General features: G+C 53.3%; 1 protein-coding gene across 1 annotated transcript in view; it reads right to left on the bottom strand.

Moving 5' to 3' along the window:
- SDK1 (sidekick cell adhesion molecule 1) overlaps nt 1-20,024 on the bottom strand; it is a gene marked incomplete at its 3' end in the record, with an annotated part of 662,329 nt that overhangs the window by 79,327 nt on the left and 562,978 nt on the right. Inside the window, exons 36-38 of the mRNA XM_011957004.1 lie at nt 16,262-16,397; nt 14,780-14,839; nt 12,059-12,160 (exon numbers count right to left, since the gene is read on the bottom strand). Coding sequence (XP_011812394.1) covers nt 12,059-12,160; nt 14,780-14,839; nt 16,262-16,397 — 298 coding nt within the window. The remainder of the gene's footprint in view (nt 1-12,058; nt 12,161-14,779; nt 14,840-16,261; nt 16,398-20,024) is intronic.

Genomic DNA, 20,024 nt, shown 5'->3' with positions numbered 1-20,024 from the left:
CACTGTGACCATGGCGGGGGTGGGCCTGGCAGGACCTCAGGGTCCCTGGGGTCAGTCTCAGGAGTGGATTTAATTCCTGAAGGGTGGAAACAGAAAGTGAGGGGATGGGATTTGCATTTCACAAGGGTCACCCCAGCAGAAGTGTAGAGGATGGGTGGGCACACCAGAGGCTTCCCTGAGAGCCCCCGCCCAGAGAGGCCTGGTTAGGCTCACACCCATGAGCACGGCGCCTCCCCGCCCTCTGGCCCAACATTGATGAGGCTGGGGTCAGGGCCATATCCTCCCTCTGGGGGCTGTGTCTGCCTTGGGGCACCACAGTTCCCTCCTGGGAACACCTGAGCTTCCTGAGCAGCTGCTCCTATCACCCGCCCTTCACGGTCCTTCTCACCCACTCTTCTTGGCATTGCATCACCCTGGTGCTTTTGGGGTGCTGGCTCCTGGGATTTTTCTGTTGTTTAACTTCTAGTTAGGGAAATCTCAAGGAGGCCCTCCACAGGCCTCAGCAATTGGGTGTCCTGGGATAACATATGCTGCAGAGAGCCTGAAGGAAGTGGTGAGTCCTGAGATCCTCCCTGGCATGGCGAAGGGGTGGGCCAACCTCCCAGTCACTCAGCAACGCCTGTGCACAGCCTGCTGTGGGCCAGGTGCAGTGCCCTGGAGAACCCCCTCACGGCAGAGGCACCTGCATCCCAGAACCTCTCCACTCTGCACTCCTTGGCGAGGGCTTCTTAGTGAGTTTGTGCATGAAGGGAACGTCTGAAACAACACGAGCTGCAGCCCAGAGGGTGGGACGGAGCCCAGGGAGCCGTCTGCAGACCCCGGATAAAGCTGGCTCATCACTCTGGTCTGTGAAACGGAGCAACGGCTCCCACCCAGGGGACAGTGACCATCTGTGCCCAGCACACAGTAGGCTCTCGGCAGATGTTCATCCATCATCCAGGGTCGCGTAGACGGCCCTGCACGCAGCCCGGCCCACCGGCATCAGCTGGAGAGACTGTGGCCGCAGGAAGGGCAGGGGTGGCCTGTGGTTTACACAATGTCATTGTCGCGTGATATGTTAACAATTACCCAGGGATCCCTCGGAACGTCGAGGATGAGATCTTGTAGCCTGTGAAGTGGGGGTTGTGACGTTCATTGCCCTGTAAACAAGTGCCATTCACTCTTCCCTACAAACACATGTTTTCAAACTAGCATCACTGAATCCTTTTAATTTCACTTAATAGGCACTAGGACTGGCTTCATTTGTCACTAGGGGGAGCTGAAACAGCTAGAAGCTGTGCTATTTTTTTTCTCTCATTCCGACCAACAGTAATTAAAAACTTGGAGCACGTAGAAGAAAGGTAGGACCCATATTGTATGACAATTTTTTCATTCTTAGGGAAAAAAAAGCAAACAAATATTTTCAGGACACTTTTTGGTCTTCCACAGCCACATGTACACCATAAGCAAAAGAAACACCATCTAAAGCCACCAAGTGATTTTATTTTCTTTATTTTTTGAGACAGAGTCTCACTCAATTGCCCTGGCTGGAGTGCTGTGGCACAATCTCGGCCCACTGCAACCTCCGCCTCCCGGGTTCAAGCGATTTCCAGCTAATGTCTGTATTTTTAGTACAGATGGGGTTTTGCCAGGCTGGTTTCAAACTCCTGACCTCAAGTGATCCGCCCACCTCAGCCTCTCAAAGTGCTAGGATCACAGGCACGGGCCACCATGCCCACCCTGCCGAGTGATTTTAAATGCTGAGCGTGGGTGTCAGTCTGTCTTCTTTTTTTGGTGAAATTTGTGGGGCTAAAGGCCACAGTGCTGGACACTGGGCTCTGACCTGAGCTCAGCAGCCACTCCCCATTGGGTGTAGAAAAAAAGCAAGTCCTGGCTCCCTTTTTGGGGAAAACCTATGTTGCTCCTTTTGCTGGGCTAATATTTAACATGCCTGAGTAACCATGTGAGCCTCAGCCTCAAGCTGCGATCGGCGGTGGGCAGAGCAGGGACAAGCCATTACAATACCCAGGCTCACAGCAACCGCTGCAATAAAACTGCCAGGAATGACTTGACAAGCAACAGCAGGACCTGCACCAGGAGCACTGCCAGGCCAGCAGCACAGTGCTGGGGGGACGGCCAGCTCCCGGGAGCAAGCACGGATAGACGAAAAGGAGGAGGACGGCGGGCATTTCCAAATCCCTTTCCTGTTTAATACCTTTCCATCAAAATCCCAGGAGCATTTGCTTTGTTTTGAGAACTTGCCAAAATGATTGTAAAATTCATAGAATAGCTGAGACATTTTAGGAAACAAAGAGGAATAAGACAAGCTCTCCTAAACATGAAAAAAAATGTGTAATAAACTGATATAAACGAAAGCTTTAGAGGTACCAGGGCAACAGTAAAGATGTCTGTGGAACGAAGGAACGTCCTCAGACAGACTTGACTGTGTGTGAGAATTTAAAACATGATTAAGATGCATCACAAAGAAATTAAAAATCAATGGATGGTTTCCGGGGAAAAAAAGGTCTCTGGAAACAAGTGATCTATTTAGAAGCTCACTTCACGCCAGGCTCCAGAATTAATTCCAGGAGGACGAAAGAGTTTAATGGAAAATATAAAACCCTGAAAATTATTTCTTAAAATCTGGGTGAATATTTACTTGGTCTCAAAATGGGATGGAAAGATGCCTCAGATCTGGAGGTTTGAGCACACACATTTAAACACAATAAAATTAAAGACAACAGAAAAGAAAAAGCATTTGCCATACACACGATCAAACCTGATATCCCTAATATATAAGAAGCTCCAAGAAGTCAACACGAAACACTGGGACCCATTAAAATAAAATAAAATGGAGATCAGGCTTGAGAATCCCCTGAGCAAAGTCCGTTAAGCCATGGCGACAACCTAGACCCTTGCTGGTTCTGCAAACCTAAACGAAACTGAACCTGGGCTATTTCTTGTAAATGCCCATATTAAAGAAAAATAAAACTTAAGCCCAACCACTCAGAAGCTGCCAACAACTTACTGAGGGCACCTCAGGACGTTGGCTGTAGCAACTAGTTTGGGGATAGAGATGCAACTAAAGGCAGATATACAACTCGTTATCGATATGGTTGGGTTGTGTCCCTACCCAAATCGCACCTTGAATTATAGCTCCCATAATTCCCACGTGTTGTGGAAGAGGCCCAGTGAGAGTGAACTGCATCACGGGCGTGGTTCCCCCATGCTGTTCTCGTGGTAGTGAATAAGTCTCACGGGAGCTGATGATTTTGTAAGGCGTTGGCTCTCATTCTGTCTTGCCTGCCACCATATAAGATGTGCCTTTCGCCTTCCAGCATGATAGTGAGGCCTCCCCAGCCACGTCGCACTGTGAGTCCATTCAACCTCTTTTACTTTACAAATTACCCGGTCTTGGGCATGTCTTTATCAGCAGCATGAAAACCAATACAACTAGGGATTTTCTAACAGTTGAGACCAAAGAAGGCAACAACATGGTCTTAAATCAAGTATTTTCTTTGTCAGCTCCCATGTTCACACCATAAAAACCTTCCCCTTGTGTTCCCTCTACAGAACCCCAGAGCACCTTTGGATTGGTGCTGCCTGGTTCATAAATTGCTGTCTGCTCGAAGAAACTCTTCCAACATTTTGGGTCTGTTTACCTTGTAACAGACCCCCCCTGGGAAAAATGACCATGAGCTCCACAGGCATTTAATCACAGACCAGTCATTTAAAAGCCCATCTAGGAAAATAATAATGAGACACCTTTTTGCCTAACAAACTAGGAAAGATTTAAAAGCAGGAGGGAAGAGGAATGCACCCTGAGACCCGTATCTGGCCACTGCTGCAGGGTGTCAATTACTTGAAGTATTTCAAAGGTGAAAAATGTTCATGTCATTGGACCAGAAATTCTGCTTCTAGCATTTTATCCCAAGGCAGGCATCCGAGACATTGGAAAAGATTTGTAACAGTGTTCAGAGTAGCTTCATTTCTAATAGCAAGGTGCTGGACCCATAGTCTTGCGCAAATGTATTGGATGATGGAAAATTATGGTAATAATGGGTTATCTATGGAGGTTTACCTCCCACCTGGGACCCAGCCCTGCCCACTCCATCTGGTGCCCCCTGCCTCATCCCTGGCCTTGGCTCCCATGCCTCAGGCAGCAGCGAGCCCACCTGTCCTCTCTCACACCCCCTCACACAGACATAATGCACCCGACATGCACACAACCCAGGCCGCAAACACAGTCAAGATGGGCCCTAAGCCCCACTCTGAATCACAGTGAGGCTCTTGAGCCCTTCCCACGTAGACATGCTGGAGCCCCCACTACTTGCAGCCCCCAGAAGGAGGCTACAGACGCCAGGGGTGGCCATCCCAGGTCTGGCTACTACTAGACCCCAAAGCACAGGGCAAGATCTGGAGAAAGCCTGTGGAAGAGGAGCCTGGGAGGGGCACCTTCCTTCCCAGAGAAGGGTCATGCCTGTGCCCGCACTGTCTACAGGGGCCCAGGAGATTCTGAGGCACCTCCTAGACTCACTGGGCAGACAGCAGGCATGCTCACAGCATTTGAGGGCTCGGTGAGGTGGGCTGGGGGCTTCTGTTCTTTCCCTGGGAAGCTGGAGCAGCCGGGGGCTTTACTCATTGATTTACCCTTCCTCCTGATTCACCCCAACCCAGCTTCCCAGCTGTAGGCTCCGGAAGCCCCCAGGACTGCCGAGTGACCCGAACCGTCGGTGGCAGGGCTCAGCAGGCGGGGAAGGTGAGCTGGCTCCAGGGACGAGCTAAGGGTCGAGGGAACCACGAGGCCACAGGCTCCAAGGAGACGGCCTGTGTGGGGACATGGCACCTCTTTTTATTTGGAGGCTTTGTCCTTGGGCGGCTGCCATGAACTCTGGCGAAAGAGCGACCCTGGGGATAACAAAGGCATACGAGGGGTCCCAGCGGCCGGTGTGGGTGTCGGAGGGCCCTGCTCTAGGAGAGGGGGCCTTGCTCTTGCAGTTCCTGGGAGCTAGGCTGGGGGCCATGCTTGTCCACGCCAGGACCCCTCATGGCAGGGTGGGTAGAATCCGCCTGCCTTTACTGTCCCCACGACACAACTGGGGCTGGATCAGTTTTCGGTCAGCGTGGATTCAGAAACGAACAGGAAACCATGGGCTTTGTTTGGCGTGTGAGGCCAGCTGTGCTGTTTTGTTTTGTTTGAAAGCTTTAATTGTTTTAGAGCTCCTGGGAAAGGACAGTGGTTGCAGGGCAAACAGGAGAGCTGGGCCGGGCACCTCTGGACAGGAAGCCTTGCTTTAGGCCCTCCCTGAGCTCCCTGGGCCTCGGGGCTGCTCCATCCCCTCTTCAAGCTCAGGGATCACTTAGTCACTTGTGCTTCTGGGCCGGTGGCCTGGGCTATGCCTGCTGCTCCTCTCCTTCCTCCCTTCCTGTCTAAATGTGTTTCTCTCCCTTCCTCCCTTCCTCTAACATCTTCAGAATGTTTTCTGTGTTCTGGCCTTATGCTAAGGTTCTGGGGATAAGAGGGATCCCTGCCCTCATGGAACTCAGAGAGAAAAAGACCAGTCCTCAGGTGGATATGCAAAGAGCTGCATATGCGGCAGGTTCTGGAGCAGAGGAAGAAACAGCTAGTTCCGCCCGGGAGACAGAAGACAGCCTCCCCTCCAGGGGCTAGTGTGGACGCAGGGCTGCGCGGGAGGGAGGACTGTATGTCCTCCCAGGGACGGGAGTGGGGAGCGGTCATTCCCGGCGGACACAGCTTGGTATGGGTGAGGGGGCACATGCTCAAGGAAGGGGGAGCCTGGGGGCTCTGGAAATATAGGCAGGGGCTGAGATGCCTGCTTGGGGTCTGGGCAGGGGTGCAGGCTTATCCCAAGACCAGGGTCCGTCCATGAATAGTGAGTGTCTGGAAGGCTGCAGCGTGGTTCCTTTATACCCCACAGTGCCCGAAATGCTGCAGAAAGTGGAGCTGGGCTGGGAACTCTGGCTGGGTCATCTGAACAGCTCTCCTGCTGAGGAACCCACAGACACTGCCCATACCTCCACTAGGAAAAGTTCTGGCCACCTAGTCAAACTCTGCCCATCAGCACTGCAGGACAGCTGTCATGGTGAATGCCCAGTTCCCCTTCTTCTGACTGTGGCACTGGATCTCCTCTAGGGACCCTCTTGCCTCACAGTTGGCCCATGTGGTCCAGGCAGAGATGATGCCTCCCTGGCTTTGGACACCTCAGGACGTTGGCTGTAGCAAATAGTTTGGGGACAGATATGCAACTAACGGCAGGCTGAAGACAGCCAGTGGACTTCCACTGCAGAAAAGGGAAGCTCTCTGTGCCTAGGGCTGTATGGCCACCTTGATGAAGAGCCTGACCAAGGAAGGAGCCAACTAGGAGGAAAGTGGATCCAAGATGCCACATGGAGCAGCTTGCTGGGGCGCTGGATCCAGCCATGCCTGAAGCTGTCCCAGCTCCGCAACTCTTCCTGTGCAGGAGTTAATAATGATTCTTTCAGCTTAAGCTTGTTGGTGTTGGGTCCTACCTCCTGCATACTGCACTCCTTACCGATGTATTATTTTTACCAATTTGTAATGCCTGGGCTTGTACATCAATCTCAGCTAAAAATCTAAAAATTACCCTTTCTCTCTGAGGTTAAACAGATTTAAGTATCATGCATTTGAACTTGAGTCTCCTCACTCACAGGCCTCCCCACAGCAGCCCGAGGTCTCAAGGCTGGACTCAGAGGGGTTAAGTGACTTGCCCGTGGTCACACAGGCAGTAAACGGTAGAGCCGACGCTTGGACGTGCACGCTTACCTATGGGACCGTGGCAAAGTTGTAGTTTTCATAAAAGCCTTTGAGCATTTCGGGCCCACGAGTTTGTGATGCTCTGAAGCTTCCAGCGGAGGCGACGGAAGCTGGCCCAATTTAATTTCCTTTCCTGAAAGCCTGCTTGCTCTAAGTCAATACGTTAGCAGTGTCTCTCCTCAGCAGATTAGGGTTATGACAAGGCAGGTACTTGGGCTTTGAGAAGCCGCGGCTAGGAAGGGAATGACGAACTGGCTTTCCCCTTCCAGGAAACTCTCTGCAGTGTAAACACACAGCCTGGAGGAGCGTGCTGAGGCCGAACAACAGCTGAGGCGTTCACCTGCAGGGGTGGCGCTGCCAGGCCTGGCTCGGGAGGTGTGTGAGTTGTTCTGGGCGTGCAAGAGCCAAGCCGCATCCGATGGGTGGGGCAGAGCAGAGACCTGGATGCAGGGGCTGTGTCTAGGAATTTAATTTTTAGTTTAACTTTCAGCAAGGCTGATAGTGATCCTTCCATAGAGCCAATTCTCCTCCTCGTTTAGGGGTGGAAACTGGCTTTGTAAAACGAATACAAGGCTGAGAGATTAGGAGTATGGCAGAAGCCTGAACTCAGCTAAAATGTAAGCATACTTTTTTTTTTTTTGAGATGGAGTCACTCTGTCACCCAGGCTGGAGTGCAGTGGTGCGATTTTGGCTCACTGCAGCCTCTGCCTCCCGGGTCCCGGTTCAAGCAATTCTCCTGCCTCAGCCTCCTGAGTAGCTGGGATTACAGGCACGCGCCACCACACCCAGCTAATTTTTTGTATTTTTAGTAGAGATGGGGTTTCACCATGTTGTCCAGGTCGGTCTTGAACTCCTGACATGGTGATTCACCTGCCTCAGCCTCCCAAAGTGCTAGGATGACAGGCGTGAGCCACCACACCCAGCCCATAAGCTATAATCCCTCACTGCTCAGGAGTCATGTGACCAGAGGTCACAAGATTAGTGACTTCCCCAGTTGCTTCTAAAGATAACATCACTATTATAGAAACTAAGATTGATCTTTGGAGATGCTTTTCAGACTTTTGCATTCTGAAAATGGACTGACCCTACCTGGATTCATGACTCACAGCTCAGGCGGTCCTGTGGCCCCACTCAGAGGTGGACTCAGCAGGTGAGGACCATTTTTCACGCCCTGTGACGGCATCCCCAGCCAATCAGCAACACCTGCTCCCTAGCCCAAACGCCCACCAAACTATCCTGGAAAAGTCTAACCTCAGGGAGACTGACTCCAGCGAGAACTCTGGTTCCCCCACGTGGCTGGGCTCTAATTAAACTTTATCTTTACTGCAATACCATGGGCTCAGTGAACTGGTTTTGTCTGTGCGGCAGGCAGGAGGAGCCTGCTTGTCTCCCTCCTCTTACACACGTCCCAGTGGCATTTCATGAGCGTACTCATGGTAACAGTTGACATAGTGTATGTACAATAATTGTGCTTCTGTCTCATCCATTAAACTATGAGATCATCCAGGTAGGAACCATAATTTATTCATTTCTATATTCCTAGGGCCTAAGAGTGCTATAGCAGACATGGCAACTTTTGAATGAATACATGAACAGAGGAAACTCTTTCATTTTTCACAACCACCTTCTTTTTCTCTCTTTCTTTCTTTTTTTTTTTTTTTTTGAGACGGAGTCTCGCTCTGTCGCCCAGGCTGGAGTGCAGTGACCGGATCTCAGCTCACTGCAAGCTCCGCCTCCCAGGTTTATGCCATTCTCCTGTCTCAGCCTCCCAACAAAGATATTCTGAGCCCCTGTGGCAATAACCCTGGGGTGAGGAGCTGTTCGGGATGAAGCAGCCGTGGTCTAAGGGGGAGGAGCAGCATTAGAGAGAAGACAGTCCTGCTGCTGGGGGGAAGGCAGAGCTGTGCACGAAGCACCCAGGATACAGCACAGAGGAGAAATCTCAACCCCGCCTAGAGGGAGGGGGACAGAAAGGGCTTCCTGGGGGCAGCAGCAGCTGCTCCTCAGGGGATAAAAGCCTAAACGGCACTTTGGGAGGCTGAGGTGAGCAGATTGTGAGGTCAGGAGATCGAGACCATCCTGGCTAACATGGTGAAACCCTGCCTCTACTAAAAACACAAAAAATTAGCCGGGCGTGGTGGTGGGTGCCTGTAATCCCAGCTACTCAGGAGGCTGAGGCAGGAGAATCGCTTGAGAGCAATTCTCTCAAGTGGAGGCGGAGCTTGCAGTGAGCTGAGATCATGCCACTGCACTCCAGCCTGGGTGACAGAGCAAGACACCATCTCAAAAAAAGAAAAAAAAAAAAATGCAAAGAGGGTGCTTCAGGCCTCAGCCACGTTAAACTGGAGGGGCTGCACAGGGCACTCCGGGCGGGTATGACGCTGTGGGAACTGGCTCTGCTGACTCTCAGCACCCACCTTCGAGCTCTGTGAACAGTACGGCGTGGCCACGTGGAGCTTGTGTGTGTGCGTGGAAAAGGTTGTGGTGGCGTGGGCACAGCAACTAGGCTTTCCTTTCCCTTCTGTGGGACTGCAAAGGGTGCAGGTGGCAGAGCCCAGGCCTCTGGGCAGAGGTGAGTCATGTGGAGGGCATGCGTATGTTGAAGAGGAGGGGGCGCAGAAGGACAGGCCTCTGGAAGGGAGGGCTGGAGCAGGGACATACATGTGGGGAGGGGAGGGAAGGGAGATGGGGGCCCAGTGGGGAAGGGAGAAGCCACATCGCACCGTGATGCTAACCTCAGAGGCCGGGCCCACCTGCAGCCTCTGCAGCTGCCTCCCCACACCTGGCCTGTCTCAGCTCCACACTACTGAAAAGCCCTTCGCTCCCCCACTCACAGCAGCACACTCACAAGTCTAAAAGGGGGAAGGCCCCTGAGTGACCATCCCTGGAGGAGCAGACACACCAAATGTGGTAAAGGCATGCCATGGAATATTACTGAGCCATGAAAAGGAAGGAAATTCCGACATCTGCTACAACTCGGGTGAACCTCAAAAACCTCATGCCGAGGGCAAGGATCCAGACACAGAAAGACAAGCATCGCACGACTCCATTTGTACGAAGTATTGAGAACAGGTGAATTTGCAGTGATGGAGAGTGAGTGAGAGGCTGCCCAGGATGGGAACAGAGGGAAAAGGGGGCCTGCTTAATAGGTATGGGATTTCTGTTTGGGAAGAAGAGAAAGTTCCAGCGGTGGATGTTGGTGATGGCTGCTCAACATTCTGAAGGCCGCTGAATTGCACACGGAGAATGGTTTACATGTTACACGCATCTTACCACAATGACAGACCCATATGGTCTGGATGTGTCCCTGCCCAAATCTCATGTCGAGCTATAATCCCCAACGTGGAGGTGGGGCCTGGTGGGAGGGGATGGGGACATGGAGGTGGGTTTCTCCTGAATGGCTTAGTTCTCATGAGATCTGGTCATTAAACATGTGGCACCTTCCCCTCGCTCTCACTTGCTCCTGTTTGTGCCGTGTGAGATGCCTGCTCCCCCTTCGCCTTCCACCGTGACTGGAGGCTTCCTGAGGCACCCAGGAAGCAGAGACTACCATGCTTCCTGTGCAGCCTGCAGAATTGTGAGCCAAGTAAACGTCTTTTCTTATAAATCACCCTGTCCCTTTACAGCAGTGTGAGAAGGAACTAAGACACAAACAGCACAGATCCTAGAACTGGAGCTGGGTGCTGGGCACAGAGCTGGAGCCGGGCACTGGGCATCCTGTCCCATTGCCGCTTGGCTGGCCCTGGCGTGACTCCCCAGTTTCCCGTGCCACCTCTGGCTTCCTGAACCCCTTCCTGGCACCCCTTGCTTGCTGAAGCTCTTTTCTCTGGACGTCTGCCTCGGTCCCTGACACTCAGGGCCTACCTAGGTGCCCTGAGCCCCCTGGATCCTGGCGTCCTAACCCCCGGGCACAGGTGAACCCTAAGGCAGAGCTCTGACACCCACACCTGCTGCTTGCAGTTCAGACACTGCGGTTCCCGACCCTCCTGTCCTGTGCTCCCCCCATGCCACAGGCTGACCCACCCCCAGCCATGGGGGCCAACTGGGGCCCCCATCACCTGAATACAACTGGAGAGCACAGAATCTGCCGTGGTCACTGTCCGCAGTGACACCCACCCGTTACTGATGGCGCCCTGACACCCCTCCCTGACAGCACCCTTGGCGGCCCCACCATGGGCCTCAGTGGGCTCTTCTACAGCCAGGTCCACCCCTGAGGGAACGCCGAGCTGTACCTCGGTGGCTCTGGGTGACCCCTTTGAACACATTTTCGTGCAAAGAGAGGCAGAAATACCCTATGCTCTTGATGCCTCTCTCCACGCATCCTCATTTGTATGCAAATACTGCTTGGCCATTCCGGAAAAAATCCGCTGGGCTTGACCCTTGGTGCTCTCGATTGGTTCATAGTCATAACCCTTCCCAATTGCAAGAGGGCATGTGATGTGTTTCCCTCCTCTGGCTCCCGCAGTCCGCAGCTCCTGCTGGGCTGAGCCTCTGTCCTCAGGGACACTCTAATTGTTTCCGACCTGAAGCAACACCCTTCTAAATCTGCACCAGCGGAATGGAGCGGGAACACCAGGCTCTAAGTGACATCAGGGAACTCTGTCAAGTCACCAGCCAGCGAGGAGGGTGAGCTTCTGTGGTCTCCTCGGCCGAAGGGAGGGCGTTGCTCTCATTACCTGAGGCACGCTGGGCCCAGAGAGGGGTAGAGACCGGATCTGATCTAAAAACAGACATTGCTTCCCACTGTGAGCTCCACAGAAGGCAGGGTCCCTTCAATCGGACCCAAAAGTCACATCTTATCTAAAAGGGGTGGAGACAATGGCCCATGTGGCTTTCCCAGACCTAGAGAATGGGCTGTCACCAGGTTACCAGGCTGGTTCCGGTCATCGGGCCACTGCCGAAGCCCACTGAAGGACCGATGCAGATACAAACATTTACCCCTCCAGATAACGAGGTTCCATTTCCCACACACTTAGATCCCTACTGAGTTAACGCCACACTTGTAGAGCAAAGCAACAGTAAATATGACGGCCCCAGGTATCCAACAAACCCTTGAGGTCGCAAAAGCAAGACTTGACCATTCACTGAAGCTGTCAGGAAATTCCACCTCTCAGCTGAGCCCATCTTTTCCTGCCAGTGGCCTGGAGACCTCGGCCCTGGCAGCAATGTGTTCAAGGAGGAAGAATGCTGCTGGACACCTGAGGGGCTTGGGCACAGCGCGCCTGGCTGTCCCCACCACTGTGGCCCTCTCTGGCAGTGGGGTTGGAGGTGCACGGAGCTTACCAGCCTCGCCGACAAAGACCTCCACGGGTGCGCTGGCTGGGCTCTCACCAATGATGTTGTAGGCGGTCATTATTACTTCATAGCGCCGGTACTTCTTTAAATCTGCAGGGTTGAAGCAAACACGGATCAGCTTCCACCAGGACCACCTTCTGTTCCTCCAAAGTTCCCCCTATGAACCACAATGAAGTAAGCAGCACCCTCCAAGGAGAGGAGCTGGGATTGTTAGAAATTTGTGAAATGCCTGCATCTTCTGTGACCAGGGCACCCTTCTTTTCTCCTCCGTATTAATTAAGCACCTACCACCATTAAGCAAAAGATGCATCCATCCTGTCCTGTGTTCAGGTAAAAAGCAGCATGGGCATGGAGCTCCCTCCTTTAAAGTAAAGGATTTAGAACAGGGGTCCCCAACCCCTGGGCCACTAACCATGACCTGTTAAGAACCAGGTTGCAAAGCAGGAGGTGAGTGGCAGGTGAGCGAGCAAAGCTTCATGGGTATTGAGAAATGCTCCCCATCTCTTGCATTGCACCTGAGCTCTGCCTTCTGTCAGGTCAGCTTAGATTCTCATAGAAGCGCAAACCCTATTGGGAGCTGTGCGTGCGAGGGATCGAGGTTGCATGCTCCTTATGTCTTGCACAACCTGGCTCCCTCGCACATGAGGTTCCCAATAGGGTTTGCACTCTTACGAGAATCTAATGCCTGATGATCTGTCGCTGTCTCCACTCCCCGCAAGATGGGACTGTCTAGTTGCAGGAAAACAAGTTCAGGGCTCCCACTGATTCCACACGATGGTGAGTTGCAGAATTATTTCATTCTATATTACAATGTACTAATAATAGAAATAAAGTGCCCAACCAGTGGGATGCGCTTGCATCCTCCCAAAACCATCCCCCACCACCTGGTCTATGGAAAAATTGTCTGCCACAATACCCACCCCTGGTGTCAAAGTGGTTGGAGACCCCTGATGTAGAATACAGAACATAACCTGCGCCTGCCTTGTGGTTCAGAATCTCTCCTTGAAATTATGCACAGATGGAGTAAGACCGTGGCATTGAAAATAGAATGTGGAAAGATACCGGTAACCAAAGGCCTCCGAGACCTTAGTGGCCGTGTCCTCGGAAACAACGGGCGTGGGCTGCCGCACACAGAGAACTCCCCGGGGCAGGGGGCCAAGTGCCAGCTCTGCACTAAGTGACAGGGTGGGAGTAGTTGACCTTTAAGCCAAAACATTCTGGAATGTTCTCCCACTGGTTAACACTGCTCTGTGGGTGGCTTGGCTTTTCCGAGGCCCCGCGTGTGTGCCTGGCACCCCTGTGCTGGTGTGGATGGTGGTGCGCTTGGACCACGCTGGAGCTGCGCTGCCCTGCAAATCACCCCTGCCCCTGCAGAACGCTGGAACACAGCAGAGGCTCGGGGAGGGCCAGCCCCTTCCTCCTGCCTGGTCCACTTCCCAAACCGGCCAAGTTCCCTGTTGAAGTCGATCACATTATGGCTCTGTGTCTAGCCCCCGAGTTGGATTTTGAAACTCCTCCCTAGCTAGGAATCAAAGGAGAAACAACACGTTTTATTTAAAGGGCGAAGGGAGGCTAAGCGGATAAACAAAACGTGGTCTTTCATTCGATAGGATATTATTCAGTCTTGACTGAGATTCTGACGTCTGCCCTGACATGCATGGACCTTGAAGACGTTAAGCTCATGAAATAAGCCAGCCACGAAAAGACAAATACTACATGATTCCCCTTCTATGAGGTCCCCAGAGTCGTCGAATCCATCCAGACAGAAAGTTGAATGTGGGTGCTGGTGGGGATGGGGTATAAGGAGTTAGTACGTAACGGGGACAGTCTGAGTTTGGGAAGATGAGAAAGTTCTGGAGAATGATGGTGATGGCTGCATAACGGCCTGAATGTGCTTAATGCCACTGAACTGTACCCTTAAAAATGGTTAAGAAAGTCCATTTTCTGTTATATGTATTTTACCACAATAAAAAAAGAAAGAGGCTGGGTGCAGTGGCTCACGCCTGTAGCCCTAGCATCTTGGGAGGCTGAGACAAGAGAATCGCTTGAGTCTAGGCATTCAAGACCAGCCTGTACAACATAGCAAGACCCTGTCTCTTAAACAACAACAACAACAACAACAACAAACAATTAGCCAGGCATGGTGGCACAAGCCTGTAGTCCCAGCTACTTGGGGGGCTGAGGCAGGAGGATCACTTGAGCCAGGAGCTCAAGGCTGCAGTGAGCCATGATTGCGCCACTGCACTCCAGCCTGGGCAACAGAGTGAGACACTGTCTCTTTAAAAAAAATAAAATAAAATAAAATTTAAAAAGAGAGAGAGAGAAAAGAAAAGAAAAGAAAAAAGAAAGAGTTTTGAAATTATGAACAGATGGAGTAAGACTGGCATTGAAAATAGAATGTAAAAAAAAAAATAGAATAATAAAAAAAAAAGGAATATGGAAGCTGGAGAGATCTTGTTCTATCTGGCTTTCCTCTCTGTCCCAAACTTGAAGACCAGATATTAGTAAATTTCCCCAGCCTCTGTTTCTAGAAGCTTCCTTTCCTATCTCCGTGGTGGTTTGGTATATGGAGACGCAGCATTTGAGAGGCGATTCCAGAAACTGGAACCATTAATCCAGGCTGGTTTTCCCTTGCACTGAGAGGCCAGCTGGCTCTGGGCACAGTGTGTGCGCCTCGCGGCGTGGGCTTCCCGCTGAGAGCGCACTTACGTGTTAGTTCGCACATGGTCGATGTGGAGCTGCTGTTCACCGTCTTGAAGCTGCTTTGGGCTATTGGGGTAAGCAAAGCAGAAAGGTGGTTAGCACGCAGGGACACGGCCATTGCAGGAGATGTGTGGCAGGAACAAGGGAGACAGGCGCCTTACTGGGATGCCAGCCACTGCCCACGCTGCACCTCCCAGGGCACTAAAGACTCTGCTGCCACCCAAGCTTTCTACCAGCTCCCGGTGGGGGCTGCCACACCTCCTCATAAACACAAGGCACCCCAGTCCCAGACAGGCAGGGTGCCCTCACCACTCTGATTCAGTGAAACACATTAGTTTTTGGCACAACTTAGTGCCAAATGGCAGGACACCTTTTCTCCCAGTCACCCCAGGGCAGCTACAGCTGACTCATGCTCACACAGGCAGCCCCGGCTGGAGGAGCCGAGCAAACCACCACAGGGAGAGCTGCGCGACCAGGTGCGTAAGTCCAGCGCATCCCGGGGCCTTCTACTGTGCTGTGTTTTGATTTTGCGACAAAGCCCAGGGAGATGGTAACTGTCTGGTGGTCAGCAAGGGCCACCTTCGGGGTGTGCCAACAGTGCAGACCACAGTGTTGCAATTTCCCATTTCCAACACTCATCAACACCATGCCTGGCGCTGTGTTGGGGTCAAGCTGTGTGAGCACAGGAGCTGCTGCCGTCTGCACACGTGGCCTTATGGAGGGAACCGGGTGCGTGGAAGGCCCCGCAGCTGGCTTTGGCGAGTGAAGCAGGCAGCCCCGATGCCACGGGGACAGCAGAAAGCGGGAGGGCGCTGTCCACACGGTGTGTTCTGGAGCTGCTTCCTCACTCTGTCCCCGGCACGAGGATGTCAAGGGGCCAAGAGTATTTTTGTGACACTGTTTGCTGGATGCCAGGAAATGAACTCCCTCTAACCTCTGTCCAACAGAGGAGGGGTGGGAGTGGGCAGCCATCCCTCCCCAGGGTTCTAGAAGCTGCCTTGAAGGCAGCTAGGCCCTCGTCTGAGCAGTGATCATGGCGCAGTGCAGGCCGAGCCAAGATCAGCCCAGGGGTGAGCACCACGGGCTCCATGCTGAGGCTGTGCCTGGAACAGACAGGTGGGGCTTATCCCTGGACTTGGGTTTTGCAACAGGTTCCCACTGGCCCCCTGCCTCCATCTCAGGCCCCAAAGCCCTTCCCCACTGATGCCAGGAGCATGCAGGCCCTGGAGGCCTGGCAACTGCTCTCCCCTTAACACAGTCTGTGGCAGACAAGGCCCCTCTGCCTCCCGCAGCTGCACCGGTCCGCCGCACACCTGCACTCCGCGTGTCCCTGGTGGGCAAACCCGCCTGCTCCCTGTTCCCGAGGGCAGGGCTGCCTCTTCTCTCAGCCTCCTCCACGGCATTTCCCACCATGACGTGCACTAAGCAGATGCCGAGGGTCCCCTGGGACCCTCGCTCCCTGCGCCAGGACAGAGGGGACAGTCTCACCTGTGAGCTCAGCACGTAAAGCTATAGGGCTTTTGAGCGTCTTGGCCTCGGTGCCTGAGCCGGCTTCATACTCCAGCTCCCGGTAGTAGATCCTGTATCCCTGAAGAAGGCCGTTCAGGCTTTCGTCCCTCGGAGGCTGCAAAGACATCACACCGACTCAGCCACACCACAGGAGTCAACCCAGCTGGCCTGCGGCGGGGCTCACCTCCACCCCTGTTTAACTCGCCAGCTGCACAGAAGGAAGTCGCGGGTTCCAGCGACAGGTGTCAGATTCGTCAAGAGGAACCCAGGCAGCTCCCGGGGCACAGCACCGAGCTGTGGAGCCACTTTCAGAACGCCGGTTTTCACGTGCATGTGTGTGGGGACATGAGCACTTTGTCCCCTGTCCAGCTCAAATCCTCAAATGAGCCCCCAGGTTGGGGCAGGAGGCTGGGGACAGATGCAGGAGGCTGCGTGCTGTGCGGTGAGCCCAGAGCAGGGCGGAATCTCGAGAGGCGGCCTGTTCTGAAGCACCTACCAGCTGACCCCACCCTCCCTGTCACCCCCCTGGCCACCCAGGCCGTGACTGCCTTGCCGTGCCCCTCACTGATGCTTCCCCATGCCAGGCCACCTCCACTGTGCCTGACTCAGGCCTCAGGCTGGAATCCCCATGGTCCCTCGTACAATGGCTGGCCTGGCCTATCGCCTTGCAGTGTGGTGATCTGTTTCACCTGCCCCAGGCAACCAATACACCCTTGCCATCCAGCTCTCACCCTGCAGTTCTTACCAAGCCATGGCCAGGCACTCAATAGATGCACATTAGACTCCCATGGACTAGGGAGCATAGGCAGATAAGAAGTGGAGGTTCAGGTCCTGCTGGAATCTAAACACAGGATTATGAGACCCCAAGATCTGCCGCCCACTTTAGGATGTGGCTGTTTGCCGCTCGAGACCCAGCGCAAGGCTTGCCTCTTCCTTCAGTCGGTTTCGGTTTAGAAGTAAATTTGGGGAGGACGTTTCCATGTAGGAGACAAATCTGAGACTGACAAGGGTCCTCCCATTCCAGGCGGATGCCTCGGAAAGCCTCAGCGACCTTCGCACTCATCTGGGTGTTGAGCCTCCGAGTATCTGGTCTCTCTTCTTGGGATACTCAGATGCGGGATAAGGAACAGGCACCTTCTAAGCTGTGACCAGGAGATGGCTGAAGATGAGGCCATGGAGCCTCGTCCAAGGACGGATGTGCACGGAACTTCTGGTGCCGCGCTCACGGTGAGGCTCTCACACCACAGCACCATCCTGCTCCCCGGGCAGAGCCACACAGCATTGCCGCACGAGAGTCCCTTTGCTGTGGGTTGAACTGTGTCCCCCTAAAAGACACGCTCAAATCTAAGCCCTGTCGCCTGACCTTATTTGGAAATAGGGTCTTTGCCCCGAACCTGACCTTGTTTGGAAATAGGGTCTTTGCCCCGAACCTGACCTTATTTGGAAATAGGGTCTTTGCCCTGAACCTGACCTTATTTGGAAATAGGGTCTTTGCACGTGCAATTGGTGATGACAAGGTGGTACTGGATTAGGGAGAGGGTCCTAATTTGATGAGTGGAGGGAAATTATGAGAAGAGGGAAGTTTGGACACAGGACACACAGGTGGAACAACCAATGAAGATGGGAACAGAGACTGGAGTCATGCGTCTGTAAGTGAAAAACGCCAAGAGTTGTCGTCGGTCACCGGAAGCTGGAAGAGGCAGGAAGGATCCTCCCTGGAGCCTTCAGAGGGAGCAGGACCCTGCCAACACCCTGAGTTTGGACTTCCAGCCCCCAGAGCTGTGAGAGAATAACGCTCTGTTCTTTCCAATCACCTAACGCATAGTAACTTGTTTTTCTGCCCCTCCGTAAATAACACATCCTTGCAATCCAAACTCTCTCCCATCCTCACTCTCTGAACCCAGGCACCAAAAGGGGTTGGTTTAGAGAAATTGCTTTCTCTTTGGACTCTTGCTACTCACGAGGCAAAACCCACACGTGGAAGAAGCGGTGTTCTTTGCACCCCAGGCTCTCTGACAGAATGACTTGGATATCGAGCGGGGCTTGCACTGCGGTAGCAACGAGGAACAACACGCACTCACACATGCAACATGCGACACGTACGCACCAGAGGGGCACCGTGTGTACCCAGCGGACTCAGGAGGTTTTCCAAAATGAAGTCTGCTACCACGTTAGCTCAAGCAGCCCCCAGGTCACTGCCACGCGGGGCTGCAGCAGCTGTCCCTCTCCGTGGACTTTCTGACTCCCCCACGATACTCCCAATTCAGGAATAGCGCAAAGGGATATAATCCCCCCGTCAGGCGCAGAAAAGCATAACGGGAACACCTGAGTGGACTTGCTGGGTCTTTGCAATCCACATCCGAGGGGCCCTGCAAACCCACACCCTTAGACACCACTCCAGCCTGGACACAGCTCCACTCCTGGCCTAGGGGTGTTCGACCCCAGTGTGCAAACCCAGGGGCTGAGAGAGCTGCTGTTCGGGGGGCTGCGTCTGAATTCCCAGTGTTCCCCCCATGGTGTGCTTGTCAGTGTCCCACAGCCCTCTTCAATTTTGCAGAAAGTTACAAGGGTCACGTATCCATCCCGTGGGCTGCAGCCCCAGGTCCGAGGACTCCCGCTGCCCACCACGGAGCAGAGATGGGGACACGGCGCTGCCTGGTATCTGGCTCCAAATTCTCAAATGGAAGGTGGAGTTGGGCTATTATCTGGGAGGGACTTTTTTTCTGCTGGCTTTTCCTTTTTCTCTCTTTATCCTTCATTGGCTACCACCAGCAGCTGAGGGGACCTTGGTGCTGGCTCTGCTCCAGCCTCTCTGCTCTGGCCCCGGCTGGCCGCCTTCACAGGGCCGGGGTGTGCTCAGACAACAGGCCAGAACTGCCGAACCAGAGCCCGGGACTTCAATGTCAAATGAGGCTCTCTTGTTTTTTGCTTTTTTTTTTTAAAGCTATAAAAAAAACAAGACACCCAGCTAAATCAGAATCTGAAAATGATGGTTCTGGAATTCAGATGTAACTGGGCATCCCAGGTTTTCTCTGGATACCCGCTCCCTCCCTGGCACTGCTTGCTTTCTGTCGGGACAACCTACAGATGGAAATGCCTTTCAAAGCGCCTCCAGTAATACAGCTAGAGAAACAAAGCAGAAAGTGAGCCAGCACAGATGAGGGTCTCTCCAGGGTGCGGTGTTCCTGAGGCAGCGGCAGACGATCAGCAAGGCACGGCAGGGTCCCTGAGGCACGTGGCCACCCCATCCGTCCACACCCTGTGGCCACTGACCACTTTCTCCAGCAGGGAGCCCTTCACTGGCTCAAGGGGTTCTCAGCACTGCTCAACTTGCCAGGAAAACAAAATAAAACCCAAACCTGACCAGGGAGCTATGAGTCTGGGAAGCTGAGAGCTGGCAGAAAAGGAGGAGTAAGAATAGGAGACACAGTCCAGAGGCTGGATGGGGGAGCAGGCGGGGGAGGCTACAGTGTCTACTGATTGTATTAAATGCTCTTTTTCTTTTCTATGATTTTGATGATAGAGCAGTGTTTGGGATGCCAGCAATAGTCACTCACAAGTGTCCTGCGCTGCTCATTTGCTCCTTCTCCAGCTCCCCCATCTCGGGCCCCCAGTCCCGCTCTGCACCCCTTCCCTTAGGGCTGGGCATGTCAGACGGTCTCCTAAAAATCGGGGGGTGCTGATGGGGTTCGTGTTCGGTGTCCTCCCTGTGGAGTCTACAGAATTGCGTTCAGAGCAGATT

This window comes from Colobus angolensis, unplaced genomic scaffold, assembly GCF_000951035.1.
Source record: "Colobus angolensis palliatus isolate OR3802 unplaced genomic scaffold, Cang.pa_1.0 Scaffold43, whole genome shotgun sequence".
Lineage (NCBI taxonomy): Eukaryota > Metazoa > Chordata > Mammalia > Primates > Cercopithecidae > Colobus > Colobus angolensis.
This window is presented reverse-complemented; position numbering and strand designations above follow the sequence as displayed.